An 18,114-nucleotide genomic window follows, 5' to 3' on the forward strand; every position below is an offset into this window, starting at 1 on the left:
AATGTTAGGAAAAAGCTTTTCTCCTCTTCTTTCAGGTTCCTTTGAGAACAGTATCTTCCTGTTACCATTCATAATTTTTAGAACAAGGTATGTGTTATGCAAAGCACAGAAACATACTATAGAAGAAGCATAATGTGACTTTAACTGTCACTGCTCATTTCTCTAGCTTTTGATGGATGGTGATCCCTCCGTTTTACATGAGTATTTCAGGAGGGCAGTTTACTTTTCAGGCTATTTCTTTTTAGTTTATAATCAAGCGTATTTTCAAGGTGTGCAAATTAAGTTCGCTAATAAACCTAGTTTTGATGAAATTTTGCTTTCTTTGACGTAGTAGCATCATTAAAGCCTTTCGATGGCTGACCAAGTAGTTTAAAGATACATTATCCCATGATGAGGTATGTTCCTTCCCTGCTTCCTCCTTTTACTCAAGAAGGAGTGGAGTGCAGTCCTGCACTTTTACATGTACATCAAAGAAATAAGAGATGGAAGGAAGAAAAAACACAGCTTTTCCTCATTTGCTCATATGTTAAAGACCTCTTCTATGAAGCTGTATTTCTCCAAATCACAGCACAGTGAATGTGTTTGCTGACATTTCTAACATCACCTATCTACTTAGGTGTCATTACTTGAGAACAAGTCCCATTTTCCGAGGGTTCTGAGCACCTTCCTTATATATTTGGGCTGTTGCTACTTCAGCACTGCACTACACAGAATCCTTGCTTTTTTTTAAAGATCTGGCTTCCTATGATTAAGTCTTTCATATGTAGCTTGAAAAAACCCCCAAACATTAAAATGCAATAAAACTGAAGACCTATGCTGTAGAGCAGAAGCTCTTATCTTAAAAGAAAGCAATGTGAATTATTGTGTCTTCTTCACCTGAAGTTATTTTCAAAGCATGACAGATTCTCTCTCTTCTTCATTTCTCACTTCTTACTGATTTTCTCTTAAAACTTAACTTGCTAAAAAATATTGCTTAGATTATTTGAAAACAGTAACCTAACCCTACAGTTTGACCTTATACTTCATTCAAGCAAAAAAGCTCTACATCAGATTAATCCATATACAGTATCAAATTATTAAAATTATTTAAATCAGTCAGAGTGAAATGAAGTCAGGATTTGTTCACACAAGACTTGAATTTTTCACTTTTTTCTTTCCTTCCCTCTTTTCCTTTTTTTCTTCCTTTCTGTCTTCTCTCTTTTCTTCATGGGGACATGAAGAAAAATGGGAGCAGACAATCAGGTCATGAAGATGTGACTTATGAATGAGCACGTGTATCCTCTGGCACACTGTCAATCACCAGGCTGATAATTCAGTTATCAACTGATACAAACAGATCAGATAGATAACAAACAGTTCAGCAGCGCTTTATAACAGCACTAATTACGATAACTCTCCTCAGCTTTGGCAGGCCACTGTATTTTAGAGAAAGACACACATTCTGTATGGGAAGTCTAAGGTTGGTAAGTGCATGCAAACAAACCAAATAAAACATTTGTACATGTTGTTAATCCTGTAGCAAAATCCGGGCACAGCAGTAGTTATTCGCTGCTCCGCCATTAGCTAGTGCTTTGAAAATTTGTCTCTCCTATTAAATAACCCACAGAGACTTGTGGTTAAGATTACTACTCCATTTAGAAAATTACTGCTAATTATGTGAATGTTGAAGCTCTGCATTAAATATGTAATTCCAAAATTATTAACTCCACCTAGAGTAGCTCTGAGGGAGAGACAAACAGAAAAAATTTCAATGTAGGGAGAGATTTTAAACTCAAAATGTACACTTCCCATCACCAAGCTAAGGGATGGTGAGGGATGCATGCTAGAGGATTCTGAAATATTCAGCAAATGGAGGTAGCAAAACAAAGAAGAAAACAACAAAAAGGCAGATAACAGAACTGCAACAATCTACAGAGTAGTGGTCCCAAAAGACAGGAAAATGTTATTGATGAGTAATGAAACAGGGTGAGTTTTACTTTAGGGGTATGCTTCTGTAAGTGATGAGCTTACTCAAGTTGCAGTGACTTCAATGAAGATTCATGAGTCTCAGCACCGAAGAGAATACATTAAAAATAAGTTTCTCTCTAATTTTTCAGAGTCCTATTTTGACAGGAACCAGAAATTCTGTTCAGTATTTCTCTGCCTTCTATAAAAACACTTCGAAAAGAAACGTCAAGACGATCAAATGGTATCTTTAAGAAATTATTTGATCCAGACAAAACGTATACTGCATAAGTATATTAGTATGCATGAAAAATTGGCTTCACTTTCAAGGATAACTTACAAAATCACATAATTGCATTTTCACAGTGCATTATAGAAAGAAGGAAAACAGCAAGATGAAATACTGATATTTCAGCCTTCAAGCCTTTTATTAGATAGTCTGCATGTATTAGTCTCAGCAGGTTTTCATAATAAGAGTTAATGGCAAAGCCCATCCATCCATCCCTTTAATTTCCTCCTTTGTGCAAAGCATTAAGATGATTTTCACTCTCTGAAATATCTTTTCTCCAATTTTCAATTCCAAAATTAACATCACTGTAATAAAGGAATATGCACTTCAGCAAGGAACATGCATTCTAATGAACACATCTGATAAATAAACTTATACCACTGACTAAATTCCTTTTTTAAAATGCACCACTTTTGGAATTCTGCAATTTCATAGTAAATTCCTTTAGAGCACCAGAAGGCATTAACAGCTCACCCTGTCACAAGTGTCAGCACTTGCCATATTTCTGGGAGCTCTTGGTTCTTAATTGCTGTAAGTGCTGAGTTGAGAAAAGCCAGTTTCAAAAACACTTTGATAAAAAACGACTGGTAATTCATCTGGAGACAGGGTTTTGTTTTAAGCAGGTAGGCATTTCAAGGAATGACAATTAAGTTGCTCATTAGCAGAGATGAAGTTCTACTTTTAAAACTCTTATTTTAGAAAAGAATTCTATACTGGGAAGGCAAGAATATTTTATTGATTTTCTTTTAATTTTTCTGTATCACCTTCTTAAAACTTTGATTTATCCTGTCACAACTATTAAATCTATTCATTATCGCCACCTTTCATTTATAGCCAAGCAAACTTTTCTGTTTCTTGTTTGCATCTTTCTACGTTCCAATGACACTCTTTCCATCAAATACAATTTCATGTTCTTAGGCTCTTAAAATACATCTTCATTCTGTATATTATCCTTACGAGTTAGAACAGAGAAATAAAACAACATTTTGTAAAAGGGGATTCATTAAGTACCTTGTACTGCTCCATCCTGTTTTCATTTCCTGGTCCTCCCAGCCCTCCTTTTTCCTCAAATGGAAAAATTTCTTCTTCATTTCCTAGCATAATCCACCTCTGTTTGATTTTGGTTTTTAGGTATCTTAAGGGATACAAACATGATTGCTTGGATTTCATTTTTTTCCCTCAGTTCTGCTGCTAAGACTGAGTAACGATAAACATCAAAGCCCTTTCAGAAGACCATTAACATTTCAAACAACTTGGTTCCATTTTGTCTCAAACTTTGTCACACCTTTGTTTTAATTATGTTATACAGGTTTCCTCAGATTGTTCCTGTCTTAGGGTTGAGGCAACTGGAATTCTCTGGAAAACCAAAGCTTGAAAGAGAAATAATCATAGCTACAAAAACTTTAGGAAGACTGGAAAACTGTTACAACCCTCCACAGTGCCAAATGGAAGGACAGTGTGCAATACTAAATTCCTCAGATTATAAAATGAAAGTCAAACCTTTACTTATATTGACTGCCTAAACAAATGCAGAATGTATACAGTAAGAGATGCAAAGGAACAGCTTATGAATCAAGATCATAAAAAGACGTATGCAGAAAAGAGACAACCTCAAATCTGTCATGGTTTTCCTTCTATAGAGAATACTCTGAATACCATATTTGAAGATGTGAGGCAAAACCACGTACCAAATTTCACCTTTTCATTAAGCAGCTTTAACTCATCTTCTACACATCTTTTCCGGATTAACATTCTCCTTTATCAGTTGGATTATGGAATGACAGAAAGAATACAACCTTGTTGTCCAAACAGGAGGTGCATGCCCCTCTCTCATTGCCTTTACTGAATGTTGACTAAAACTTTCATCTGGGACACAAAGTCTTGCTTTGCTGCATCAAAAAAGTAACTTTGTCAGTTTCATCTGTGGCCACTGAAACAGAAAGAAAAAACATCCCTCTCTCCTAAAAATGAAAGAAATTAATCTGGTCTAGACATTCTCACACTGAATTGGTGTTTAGTACAAACTAAATGGAAAGACCGGTAAATTGCTTGGCTCAGATAAGTATCTACCAATTTGGATACTTATTCAATATTTAATTGAACTATAACTTCAAACTTTTTAGGCGGTGGGACTAAACTTCCCCTGTTCATCGACACATCTGATCTTGGAACAATTTATCCTTATGTGAGGTCCACTCCTGGGCAAAGGTCTGCTTGGAAGCGGAGCACCTTACTCTTGTCAACCACATGGATCAAAGTACTGTTTGAGTGACACAGTAGGCAGCCAGAAGCTGAGCAGGTGGGACTAACTTTTCTTCTCTGAAACTTTGACAGTTAGTGGCTAAGGTCAGAAGCATTTTTCTATTCACAGTGTCACAGTGTTTACAAAATCACTTCCAGGATGTAGGAATCATGGAATCAATCTGTGTGAAAGTCTGCTCAGCTCTTTGAAATGTGAAGATTTGTTCATGAAGAATTAAAGCATTACCATTACAACTGCCTTGAAAAATAAAAATCCCAAGGCAAAGCCAATTCAGCTGAAGAAAACATCTGGAATCTTTCAGAGGTTTTGTTTGCTTCAATCAATATTTCAATTCAGTAATTCATGTCTAATACCACCTTGATTCTGTATATAAAACTGAATGTAAGGAGTGGGAAAATATATCTTTACAGGGATTCTGCTGAGACAAAACATAAAAAAATTGGGACAAAAAAAAGGAAAACAAGTACATAGATTTGCTGTAAACTAAACACACTTTTTTAAAAAAATGTAAGATTATTTTAGTGTACTGCAATAAAATCGTAAGACAATTCTACAACTAGCAATAGTAATTCTTAATTCTTGTACAATGACATTAAAACTTTCAAGGTTTTACTAAATATTTCATCTGTCACTTCTTCAAAGTGACAAGTTTGCAGGACAAGGATTGACATGAATATTCCCTACTAATCATGAAAGAGTATCTTACGCTTTTTCATTCGTAAAAGAGAGTGATTACTGTCAGTCAGGTGTCATCCCTACTTTGATGTAGCGGGATGTTAACTGGGATATAACTGTACTTCTTTCTTTGTGACATTTACAGCCTATTTGTATTCTTATAGAATATTTTTTTCAATTGGATTGTAGCTTGGGCTTGTAGATATATAGAACAGATCCTCTGGGATATTAGATGAACTGGACTGGCTCAGCGGAATCAAAACGCTAAGTCTGAAAGAAATAGTAAGGTCTTTATGTAGTCAAAGCTTGATTACGGATTTTTAAGCTTCACTGAATTGATCCAGAGCAAAGAGACATCTTTAAGAGGAATGCTCAAGTCCTGTCTCTGTAATATCTGATTGATACAACAATTTATTCCTTAGAGAATACCAGGGAACCAGACATCTGATTTAAATTTTTAAGCTGTACTTATGAAATACATTCTCTACAAAATGAGGGCTCTCATAAATGACAGATCTTATTATATTAAAACATTTCAGTGGGATTCTCTCTCTTTCCCTCCTTCTCTCCCCAGTGGTCACCACCTTATATGTTCAAGGACATATGAAGTTATAAATATATATAATACAGTAGGGATGTAGAACATAAAAGTTTGCAAACAGATTCATGAGATCTTGGTATGTGCGTTGCCAGAACAGATATGAAACATCTTGGTAAGTATTTAATAATATGTACTGAAATATCCAAAATTCAAATATTTATCCAATGACATTCCTGAAAGTACCCAATATTGTTTATCAAATGTTACCTGTCTACAGGAAGCTATACTGACAACAATAGCCACTTTTCCTCTTATAGAAGCTTACTTTAGAATGAGAAAAAATCATATCTAAGTCTCCCTTTGACATACTGAGTAAAACCCCACCATCAACAAAGAGAGCCTGGGGTGACTGGTGCAGTGGCCGCATAGGAAGCATCTATGACTTGAAGTAAGAGGAATCTCGCCCGCATTGGGTCAAATTACAATTTAACAGCAGGTCCTGTGATCTTAACATATTTCTTAGAAAAGAAATCTACCTACTGGAGAAAGTGCAGAGACTCTTTCTAACATGTCTTTCCTGTGGTAACAGGAATAATTTGCCTACATAAAAGCAAAATGATATGTCTGAAAATAAGCATTAGAACAAGCATCAGCCACACTTCAAACACTTAAGAGAATTTGTAATAAATTTCAATCCGTCAAACAAATACAAATAAAAGTAAGGTAGAAAAGGAAATTCAGTGGCATTTTTTCTCTTCCATTTATCTTTTGGTTTTCAATGAAAATACTGTTTTTCAATGAAAATGCTATCTTTCCATTTCTTCCTAGTACAGCAACTGTTACCTAATCCACTCCTGGTTTATAGTTTCAGTAGTTGTGATAACCTTGATTCCCCATTTCCATTTCTTTATCTTTTCTCTAGATGTTGCAGACAGTACAGAAGTTCTGTCTGCATTTTCTAAATGCATTTATTTCCTACAGTCAATAAACACAGAGATAATTATCAGAATCAATCTCCCTGTGTGAACTAAGGAACCATTGCAACAAGGAACCAAGGCAAATCAAAGGAAAACTATAACCACTGAGTGACAAAATAACTGAAAATAAGCCAACTCAAAGGGCTTTGTGGAACAACGTACCTTCCCCATCCCTCCTACAGCAGAATTTCATGTTTGTATAGAAACGGATATTTTAAGATGAAGTCTTTTAAGATGAAGTCTCTTTCTATAGTGATGGCATCCTATATGCACCATTGTAAGACTAGTAGCCATCAGATTGGCATGCTCAGAAAATGTGAACTAGATGACTCGCTTTAAGGTATTTTAGTGTCGTTTACCACGATGTGCCTTCTTGTGTCTCACTACAGCATCTCCTGTACCTTTCTCCCTCATATTACCAGACCTTCTTTGTATATTATTTGTAAGATCATTCAGATTCTTCAGCTACACACAGTAGAATTTTCTTTTCAAGCGGGAAAGATTGATTCTTTAAGATTGGTCTCGTTGAGATAGCTGGTCTCTTTGAAACAATCTTATTGCACCACTAGTGCCAAGATATTTCATTTCTTTGTACAACAAATCTTGATACCACTTGGAAGAAGGAGACTGCAATTTGTATAGAGATTAAATTCCAGATGTAATGACTTAAACAGAATATACTATTGAGCAAGGCAAAGTCTAAGGTAAAAAATATGCAGCTACCGAGTCAGAGGAGGATTTTCATTAGTTGTTAATTCCTTTCCATAGCCAACATAATCCTAAAACAGCTAGCCAGGGAAAAGAAAAAAAAAAAAAAAAAAAAAAAAGAAAAAGGAAAACTCTCATTCCTTTAGTGACACTTCAAGAATGCAGCTGGTGTATAAAGGGTTAAAGGGATGGAAATCCACCTAAATCATTTTTATGACTACTAATAAACTTTTTGATAACATACTCCCCCTGAACTCCCATTGAAGACAATTCTGAAATGAATCACAGTCAAAATTATCAGAATAATGTTGTACACAGCAGAGTCCTCCAAATCTAATGAGTATTTCCATGTCATAAATAACAAGAGGCTTCTTCTGTTCGCTGATCAATGAAATGAATTAGATGGTTCTTGTATTAAAATTTAAATACTACCTCTTCTGGATCACATTGGAAACTGTTATTTAAAGACTGTTTTGTCCCATACAGATCAAAACAAATTAAACTAGAAAACAGTAAGACACTAAGTTGTGCCATTCTGTGGAAGGCACGGAAGGCAACAGTGCGCAGCTGAGGGGAAGACCAAATAACACCTAAATATAGGCAGTAGATTGGATAAACGTTAGAGCTGCTCTATCATATCAACACTTAATAGAACAAGTAATATTTGTATCCACCTAAATGAGATTGTATAAACATACAGAAAACAAGCCTAAACAAATTCTTTAAAAGCTGAAAAATGCTTCACATTTGTGCCTTGATTTATTGATTCAGCCAAATATTAATTGAGTATCTGGTTCATTTCACTGTAATTTCAAAAAACAAAGCATTTTTTAATAAACCAGTTGAGAAGTTAGCTACTTAAAATGAATAGTTTTGTACAATTGCATTTAGTCTAAATTTCCACTGTGGCTTCATACGACCTTTCCACAACAGCTTTCTCTTCTTACATTTCATTGACAAGAGCAATTGACATCCAAAATTGTTCATAATTATTAATTGTAAAATGGCACCTGTGGTATCCCACTTTCCTCTACCATTATAATGAGAAATGTGTGGTGACCTTTAATGCTTTATAGAAAAGATGTGATTTTGCAAGGAAATAAAAATAAGGTTATTTGCACTCTTGTTCTCCACGCTTTTAACTGTTTTCCTGTTATGATGAGTGTTAGAATTACAACTAGTTTAAAGTATTTCACTGTATTTTTATTTAATGACTGCTATCCAACAAACAAAATTTTCACTAGAATATTTTCCACTATAGGAATTTCATTTTTTTCACCTGTATGATTTTGAAAGTTAAAAATAAATAAATTGGTCTTGTAGTTTTGATTTATTATGAAAATCTGAAAAGCATACATATGATTTTTTCATAGAAAATGCAGTTTTTCTTCATAATAGTCTCAAAGGTGGTTTATATTTTTTGTTTTAGTAGGTTGTGGGTTTTTTTGTGTCCTCACTCTCTTTAGACTCCAATTCTTCAAAGAAAGACCTAATATTTTGACTATACGCAGTTATTCCTGGTCCACATTAGAGCCCAGCATTACAGCTAAAGGTTAAATAATTCTCTTGATTTGTTGATTCCATAAGATCCACTCTTATAATAAAGGTGGTTTGTTTTTTTTTCATTTGCATTAGCCTTTAAAAATTTTCATGTCATCTAGAACTCCTGGAGCTAAAGACAAATTAGTATCACAAATTGATTAAGAGCTCCAACTATTCTGATATGTGGGAGGTAAGAAACATAATTTTTAGTGTTTCCTTCTTTTAGTACTCCTGCTGAAGGCAAAATCAAATATACTCTGCAGACCATGCAGTTGAAGTCATATATTCCAGAGACTTATGCAAATGGTCTTTTTTATTCCTGATTTTAGTAGTACTACAGTATCATGTCTAATTACTTCATTAATTAATTCAAACATAAAATTAGCATGGTTTCCTCTGTTAAAAGCCTTCAATCTTAAGAGTAATACTAAAATTCCTTGTATGGGTTCCTTGTGTTTTTAATTTTGCAGATACAGCCTGGCAAAACTGGCAGGAACAAGTTACAAAAGACTGAAGCAAGGTGGGAAGTGGTGAGGGCAGCTGGACAACCTGTGGCGTGTGACTGAACATAAAGGCTTGTTGAAAGAATTTGAGTCTAAAAACCTACATAAGAAACTCGTATGAATAGATCATGGGTTTTCCATGAGCCTGCAGGCAATTAATCTCTGAGCTGCAAGGACCCTCTCACAGGCAAGCAACACAAAGTTACCAGGTTATGGAAAGGTATATCTCCGTGGTAAGGAAGGTAGTGGGAAGAAACTGAAGTCTCTCAAAGCTCCCATTACATTGACACTATTAGTCTCTGCTGCAAGTGATAACTGCTCTTGTAGGGTGTCAGTGCATGCAATGATAAGACAATTCTACTTAAAGCAGGCTTTTATCTTTCATTTAATCCACCATTACATAATGCAATGTGGTCAACCTACAAACAAATACACATGCAAATTATTAAAGTCATAAATATAAGTACTAAAAAATTCCTAGTCTGATCCTTGAATTAAATGAATTGGAATCAGGTACTTCCATCTGTATGAACTAAATTGGAGCAAATACAGAAACATGCTTGTTTTTTCTGAAGCTACTGTGGGTTCAAAGCTGGAGGCCAGAAACTAAAAAGATTTCTGGAAGCATAAAAATTACACTCTTCATGCTAAGACCCTTTATTGATTCATCAAAGTAATTTTAAGCACACTACAGATTGATACTGCAAGCCTGGCAAAGATCAAAGACTACCAGAAACTAGAACATCTTCAAGACACTAAAAATGAACTGTGAATTCAAAATAAAAGTTGCATTAAAGGAGGATAAAACTGGAAACAAATTAATGTTCTACAATGAGCACTAACGCTAGATCAGTGCTTGCTGAAGTTTTGCTAGCGTAACATCAGTTCAGTCTGTGTTTGACAAAAGGAAGATACTTTTCTCAATGGGAGACCAAGGGGCCTTGGGCAGTGAAAGGAGATGAGAAAGGAAAAAGGAAAAAGGATAAAGGAGAGTTCTTCTACCTTTTGTGAGATTAAACGGAGCTCTTGGAAATGTTCAGTTATTTTTTTTTCCAGGTAAAATTGTTGATCAGGAAAATTAGATACTGTCTTGGGATTTCAAGTCTGATCAATGCTCTATGCTTTCTAAAAAATATCAGCAGGCACCAGGTTATGTGTTGTGTTAATTATTTTTCTTTTTTAAAAAAAAGATATGTTAATAAATTTTCTAAGTTTACCTATTTAGAAGTGATATGAAAAACTAATAAAACCGCTCAATGCTCAATGTTATGTCTCTATCATTTAGAAAAAGTCCTTTTCTCTTCATAAAAATACTCCGTTTTACAGCTGCTATATAAAAAAAGTCCTAATTTGTACATCTGTTGCTTCAGTAAAAATCATTCAACGGCAGCTCTATAGTCCTTAAAAAAAACCTGCACTGAGACACATTGAAATCACAACTTTCGCTCTTGAATGTCTGCCCTGAAAAGCGTTAGAAAAGAGCAAAAGAATTCTGACCTGCAAAGATCCCAGAGATGTTTCGAAGCCTCATATGCTAAAAAGCTGCAATGTAGCTGCTGTCACTCTGTGATATCGTGAACCCACAAATCAATAATGTAAATTGCTTCCAGAGATCTTTGGTTTGGGAGAGAAGTTCAGTGAAACAACAATGGAGAACTGTGCAGTATGGGGGAAACTGAAACTGCATTTTTCATCTATATCACTTTGTGCAATATGGTGCCAGGCTGGGATAGAAAATAGGATGGTGGTATTAGCCCTGAGAGGCAGGGCTTGTGATTGCGGGTGTAATGTTACAGGATATTGCTGTGTTGCTTCGATGATTCATTATCCATCGTGCTATCTAAATCTGTCAGCCTGCTCAGTTTTCCAACCAGGCACTGCTCTGCCTGACAGAGACATGCCCTTAGTCATGCTAATTCTTTACTACTTATCGTCCTCATCTCCTAAGGGAGAAAAAGTTCAAGTTCTCAAAGAATTTAAAAAAAAAAAAAAAGCTTAATAATTCACATATGAACATTTTCTCTTATATGTGCTTCTAGAAACACGATGATTTTAAATTACAAATCCTCTGGTGAACCTCTTGTCTTCAAGAGCAAGATTCCAAAATACAAGGGTGATTCTCTAACCCTTCTTCAAAATATGTTTTTCCTTCAAAGCACATCCAAATGTATTATTGCAGCTCACCACCTCTTTGGAATGAATGCCTACATATGGTTGCAGTATAAGAATGCAATGAATTCTGTGCTTCCAATAATTTACAGCAAAGAAGACTGAAATAACTTCCTAATGTACTCATCTGAGAAAATAAAATGCACGGAATGGTTTTTGCCCTTATCTACAGTTGTGCATATTTGTTTGTTCCTTCTATGTAAACTGCTTTTTAGAAACGATGCTTCCACTGAAAACTGACTTATTTTTATTTAATGGCTGTCTCAGTTTCATTTTACTCAGAGATATGCTTATGCCATGAGGTCAAAATCAGGCCTACAGCAACCCTGTTTGAAAGAATGCCGGAAAAGGTGAAAAGTGCTGTTTCAGATTCTGCATTCAATTCAGGAAATGTAAATATAAAATTTTCTTGCTCTGGGAAGTAAAGCTGCCATAAAAGTTAATCTTCCTTTCTTTCTTGACAATACTGTATTTCACAGTATCCTCCCTGATTTCTTTTAAAGGTCCTGGGACTAAGATAGTTCTCCCTTGTTCTCACTCGTTAGTCAGATCAGACATTTCATTGACTCAAATAAAACTTTTAATAACAGTTCACATGTCAACGATGGGAGTAAAGAGTTTAAAACTGTGTCCCTTTTGAGAGCTATATAGATACTCATTAAATAAAGGCCATTACCCTTGTGCTGCTATGTGGAACTAAATTCTCCTGAATATGTCTTTTACTGGATTTAATAAAGGAAAGCTATTTGAAATAAAAAAAATACAAGGATTCAAAGGAAAAATAAAAGATAAATGTAAGCTACTGAACATATAGCTCGGTACGTTCATGTATCTATTTCACCTATACACAAATACTAGAAAACTTTACAATTGTGCATTAGATTTAAAGAATTTCTCTAGGATGTTTATTATGTCTAAGAGGATAAGCAAAAAATCTACGTGTTTTCTACATTGTTTGGAGCATGCTTTGAAGTTCAGCAGACTCTTAAATAAAACATTCAAGGAAATCTTTTAAAATTTAAAGTTTCTTCCTCTAGCTGCATGAAAGTCAGATAATCTGCTTTGAGGCTACCTGAACCCAATTAAATCTGTAACTTCTACATTACTGTGAGGAGTTGATTGTTTTTCATGCAGCCAGGGAGAAGAATCAATGTAGAAACACACAGTCTATTTTAAGCTGTGAAGTAGAATAAGTTGTTTCCTCAGACTTTATTCTTGAGTGACTTCCCATAGAAGTGGGGTCAATGATATTGATTTGCAAAAAATTCATTTTAAACTACTCAATCCCTAGAAATACAAATGTCCAGAAGACATCAGCTGGCATCTGCAGCAACTCTGCTGCAGGTTTTCCTGTTGACAGGTAAGGACAGCGGGCTGGTCGATTAAAAATAACCAAGGAGTTACAAAAACCACAACGAGTCATCTATACCTGAGCTGTGGCATCTGCTAAGCTATCCATTTCTACAGCACCAGCTCTCTCTTCTCCTCTCTGCCTTAGGATAGCTAGAACTAATAACAATATCAAGGGAACCTGTGATGGCTTCCAGCTTGTGCTGAGAAGCTGCAGCAGTCCCACAGCTAGGTGACAGGGTCTGTTCTGCATCAGCTCTGAGCAGTGGGAGGTGGCTGGCTGCTGGTCCCGCTGCCTGTTGCCCTGGCCAGCTTAGTCTGTCGCTCCAGTGGTGGCCGTGGGGCCCTGCTTCACTTGCCGTGAACTGTCCAGGACTTCTTGTCCTCCTGAATATCATTCCGTCTTTGCTCATTTGTAACTGGGTGGAATTAATTCACTATGACAAATGCCTGAGTTAGGTCCACTGGAACTTCCTAACGAGACCCTGTGTATATTGGCCTTGTCACAGTCAGTGGAGGTAGTTACTAACGGCAGGTTTCACCTTCCTTGTACATCCACATATTTCTTTTTAGAGGCTTGTTTCAAATGCTTGAAAGAGGGCCCCCGACAGTATTAAATCTTAAATCATCGATTTTAATGCCAATGTCTATATACAGGGTAATTAACATTGATCCCACAAAAATTATCTTCAACAAATGGTTTTATCCTTTGATTGTTGTTCTTTCCCATTGTGATACCTAAGACTTGCTTCTTTTTTTATGTAGGAAACATGTTCAGATCAGCAGAAGGATAAAACGTATCATTCCTTTCACCTAAGAATTCTTGCCTGCCTCTTTAGAAGTGCATTTAAGAATAAAACTGTTTCTTCTGACTCATAAAATAAACCAGTATTGAGTGCCGATGAGGAACCTCACATCACCATCACAGGCACAGTGAGTATGCTGCACTTTAGCTTCAGAATATCTCCTACACTGGATTGTATTCTCTTATGACTGCCACAGGGAAGATTAGAAGTATCTCAGAATCTCACTGCAGGAGCAAAGTTTTGACTGGTTATACCCAGATTTATTCTGGTAACATTCTGTTTTCCCTGTGAGCTTTTGCACTGCTATTAAACACTGTAATTTCAATTTAGATGGATAGTGAGTTGGATATTGCAGTCTCCATAAATAGCTGTAATGTCAACATCTTTCATTTGCATAAATGTTGAGGGGGTTGATTTGAAGAATGCGGTATTTTTGCAACTAGTTCAATGGCCCATCGTTTAGATTGGATTCCTGTTTCATATACAGAGAGGTTTATATGAAGAGTATGTAGTACGATTTGAGGAGAAAAAAAACCATAGTAACTGCAGAGAAATTCCCTTAGGAAACAAATTTGTTTTCTCTAACTGCAAACCTTAACATAAAAAGTTCATGTTTGGCTATAGTATCCCTTTTATGATCCTGCAGTTTTATTGGTTATATCATAATCTGAGGTACTACTTCAGTAGTATGAGAGATAATATTCTTAAACTCCCTGAATGTGGACAAGTAATGTAAATATTAAGAGAAGACACCAATACATACTGTGAACTATGATTTTTTTAAAATGGCCTTTTACTCTTGTTTACCATTTTTTCTTCCACTGTGATATTCAGGAGGAGGAGAAACGTCTTCCCCATTCTGCCTCCATACGATATTTTCTCTTCATACTGTTCATTACTGTGCCATTGGTGTGTACGGTGTTCACTCGCAGTTCAACTTTTAATGGATGTGATGACTTTAGGTAGGGACTGTTTGCTGAACTGTCAAACTTGAGATGGTAAACTCCTTCCCAGGTCATCTCCTTGTCCTAGCATTTCCAACTAATCACAAGCTACTGATCTGCTCTCACTGACATTAGCTTAACCTTAAATCAGGAGATACTCAAACTGAATGGAAATATATTGATATCGCAGTTTGAACTAGTGGGAGGTGCTTCAGTATGACTTCCCATGACTATGTGTTGTTTAATTAGATTTTATTCATACAGACACTGCTAAATAGAAACTCTAATTATAATATTGACTTATGAATCCTTATAAGCAAAATAATGGGTAAGCTAGACTCATCTGACAAAACAATCTCAGATACAATAATGAGAATAATGTTTCCTATCTCCATGTAGAATTCTTGCCTTCATTAAAAAAAAATTGAATAAGAATAATAAGTCGTTACTCAAATGTCTTCTATTTACACTGCCTTTAAAAATCTCTTAAAGCTCACTGGAGACAAGGATTTAAAATAACATAAAAATAATGCCTGAGAAGTTTATTAGGATAGTAAAATTAGGTGAAAATAAGAAGAGGGCAATCCCTCACCGTAATAAGAATAAAAGAAAGAGAAAACATAGAGAATATTACCCAAATATAGAGAAAGGAAATATTAGCGATCATGATCTAGAAAATTGCATAAAAGTCATATATTTGAACATTATATTTCAAAAAAATATTAAAAAGTATAGTAGAAAGAATCTTTACAGGCTGTTATCAATGGGGATAACTATATAGTAAAACCCTGCTCAGGTTAATTTTGTAAAAGAGAATAAAAAATTAAAACCCTTTGTCCATCCTGAGGGTGGAAAAAATAATTAAGAATTTTAACTACTGGACTTGAACCCTTCAGATACAATATACCAACAGGGAATAAATGTCTCTAACTCATTTTAGGTGGTGTGGTTTGTTTGATTTTCTTTTATTTCACTTCTTTTATCTCCTGTTTAACGGAAATATTTTCTTGTGTATTATTGATTTCACTGCATGTAATAAAATGCGAAATAATTATTTTTCTGATTTTAAGGCAACTGCCCATGCTGCAACATACTTAATGTCATAATTACTGTATGCAATCAACAGTGATAATTTAAGTGCAAACCACTCACACATACCTAGTGCAGCTGCTATTTATTTTCCACTGAAGTTAGTTTGCTGTTTAGTTTACAATTAAAATTAAGAAATCCTAAAATGCTCATAATTACAATATTTGGGTGCTACAAGATACACCTTTGCGTAACGCAATGAGAACATAATTTGAACTTTGAGTTAAAGTCATGTTTATTTTTGCACCTTATTCGTTGTAAGTAACAGGATCGATTTTTGTTTTCATTTTGAATACATTACCAAAGAAAAGTTATTTTCAAAAACCAATTTTATTTTTTTTTAATCTACTTGCCTCCTTTATGGATTTGAGCTTTTCTTGGAAAAATAGCTGTATAAACATATCTCATTAACTATACAGCTATTTGATGAGTGGCCTGTTGTCATTTCTAGGTGTTTGGACTAATCCATGAAAAAATACACTAATGGCTGTCAAAGGGCTCATTGTTTTTATATTTCAGACAGACTTAGCCTAGATTGTGTCTTTAGATTTTAAAGACTACTGAAATGTTTTATCTTCCAGGCTTTTGAATTATTCTTATAATATCCAGAACATCTGAGAAACCATTTTTAGCAATTTATTTTCAAGGACAAAATATGATCTATCATTAAAAGTTAAGGTATTCAACATTTGCAATGGAAATAAAACAGAAATTTTAATGCAATTCACTAAAATGATTTCTAACCCAATATTTTACTGGAGACTTGAAGAAAGAGAAGTTAACAGACACGTGGCAAATAAATTGCACCAAGGTTTATATTTGAGTAGCCAGAACTCCCCGCGAAGATACAGTTAAGCACAAATACACAGACTCTCATTTGCAAAGGTTTCTACTACATCTAGAAGTGGTATATTTGGTCCACGTGGTTGGAACACCATTTAAATGCCCAATGTCATCAAAATGCATAGCATGCACAGGAAGGTGAAATATATGCTTTTGCTACACTGATCATTAATTTCTACATTTTACTTAGAGTCATATTATGGTTTAAAACTTGCTTTTACAAGCGTTTAATCCTTTTTCTTTTTAATGAACCACAAATGGAACAGCCAATTTTCAAGGCACATATCTGTTTTCACTTGTAACTGAATAACTCAATAGGTTTTTTTGTTTTTTAATATTTTTTGTCATCCCACACTTAGTGAAGAAAATGCCGTTTCTAAAGAAAATTGATTATATGTTCTGTAACTGTCTCCATAAAAATATAAATAATTTAATACAGTTATATTTTTGTATTTTATTCTCACTTTGTGCAGATTGCTGATTCATTTTCTTGGTGGATGTCATCCCATCAGAATGATAGGGTTGTATACTGATAGCTACCAATAGGGATTGCAGCAAAATATGAAAATAGCTCTCACATGGAGAATATCAAAGAGAAAGGTACTGTATGTGAAAAGGGAAAATGGAAAGAGGGCTTTTAAAAGATTCTCAGTGGCCCTTCAGAGAAAATTCTTTTGGAAGAGAAATGGTAAAAGCATTTCCAAGAGACTACAATAATAAAAACCAGCACAGAACTAGGAGGATCATGAGAGCTCTTCCAGTCTACAAGACGAACAACAGAATGTCAGAGTGCCGAAGCACCCTGCTGGAGCACGTACACCCTTACAGATATCAGATATTCAAAAAAAGGGGGGGGTTTATTACCTGAATCAGAACCTGAATATGTCCCATGGCTTTTGATGACTTGAAGTACCAGAAGCTCATCACACAAGTCCCACTTGATTCTTTCCATCTGGAACTCTTCACATGGGCTTTTTCATTTTTTAGGCCTATTGCAGTGGCCTCAAGAAACAGGAATTTTCCTGAAATTAAATGATGGATTACTGAAAAATTCCTTTAGACTTTCAAATTAGATTCCAAAACTCAGCAAAGTAAAAGCAAGACATATGAAGTATACTTCCCATACAGGTCCTGTACTAGTGAACCTCAGCAGAGGGTAAAAAATTACCAGATCACATTCCTTGTGTACTTGTTATATCAGTAATAAACTGGGAGCAGTTTAAGATTTGGATGTGTAGAGCAAGAATACTGCCACGTGTCCCAGCTAGTCTGATTACATGTCCTTGCCCAACAGCATTAGTTGCTATTTTGACAGTACATCATACAATAACCACGATGTTATAAATTTCAGGATGAAGTTTTCTGAAAGATAACTTTCAAAATAGCAAGTCACACTATATAAAAATTTCTGAAACAGGCAAAAAGCCATCATACAGTTACAAATCATTAGGTATCCCTAAGGATTCATATT

General features: G+C 35.1%; 1 protein-coding gene across 1 annotated transcript in view; it reads right to left on the reverse strand.

The window, feature by feature from the left end:
• Positions 1-18,114, reverse strand: part of MALRD1 (MAM and LDL receptor class A domain containing 1) — a 269,347-nt gene that overhangs the window by 104,576 nt on the left and 146,657 nt on the right. Inside the window, exon 28 of the mRNA XM_074574506.1 lies at positions 17,508-17,665. Within this exon, the coding sequence (XP_074430607.1) occupies positions 17,508-17,665 (158 nt within the window). The remainder of the gene's footprint in view (positions 1-17,507; positions 17,666-18,114) is intronic.

This window comes from Larus michahellis, chromosome 2 (genome assembly GCF_964199755.1).
Source record: "Larus michahellis chromosome 2, bLarMic1.1, whole genome shotgun sequence".
Taxonomy (NCBI): domain Eukaryota; kingdom Metazoa; phylum Chordata; class Aves; order Charadriiformes; family Laridae; genus Larus; species Larus michahellis.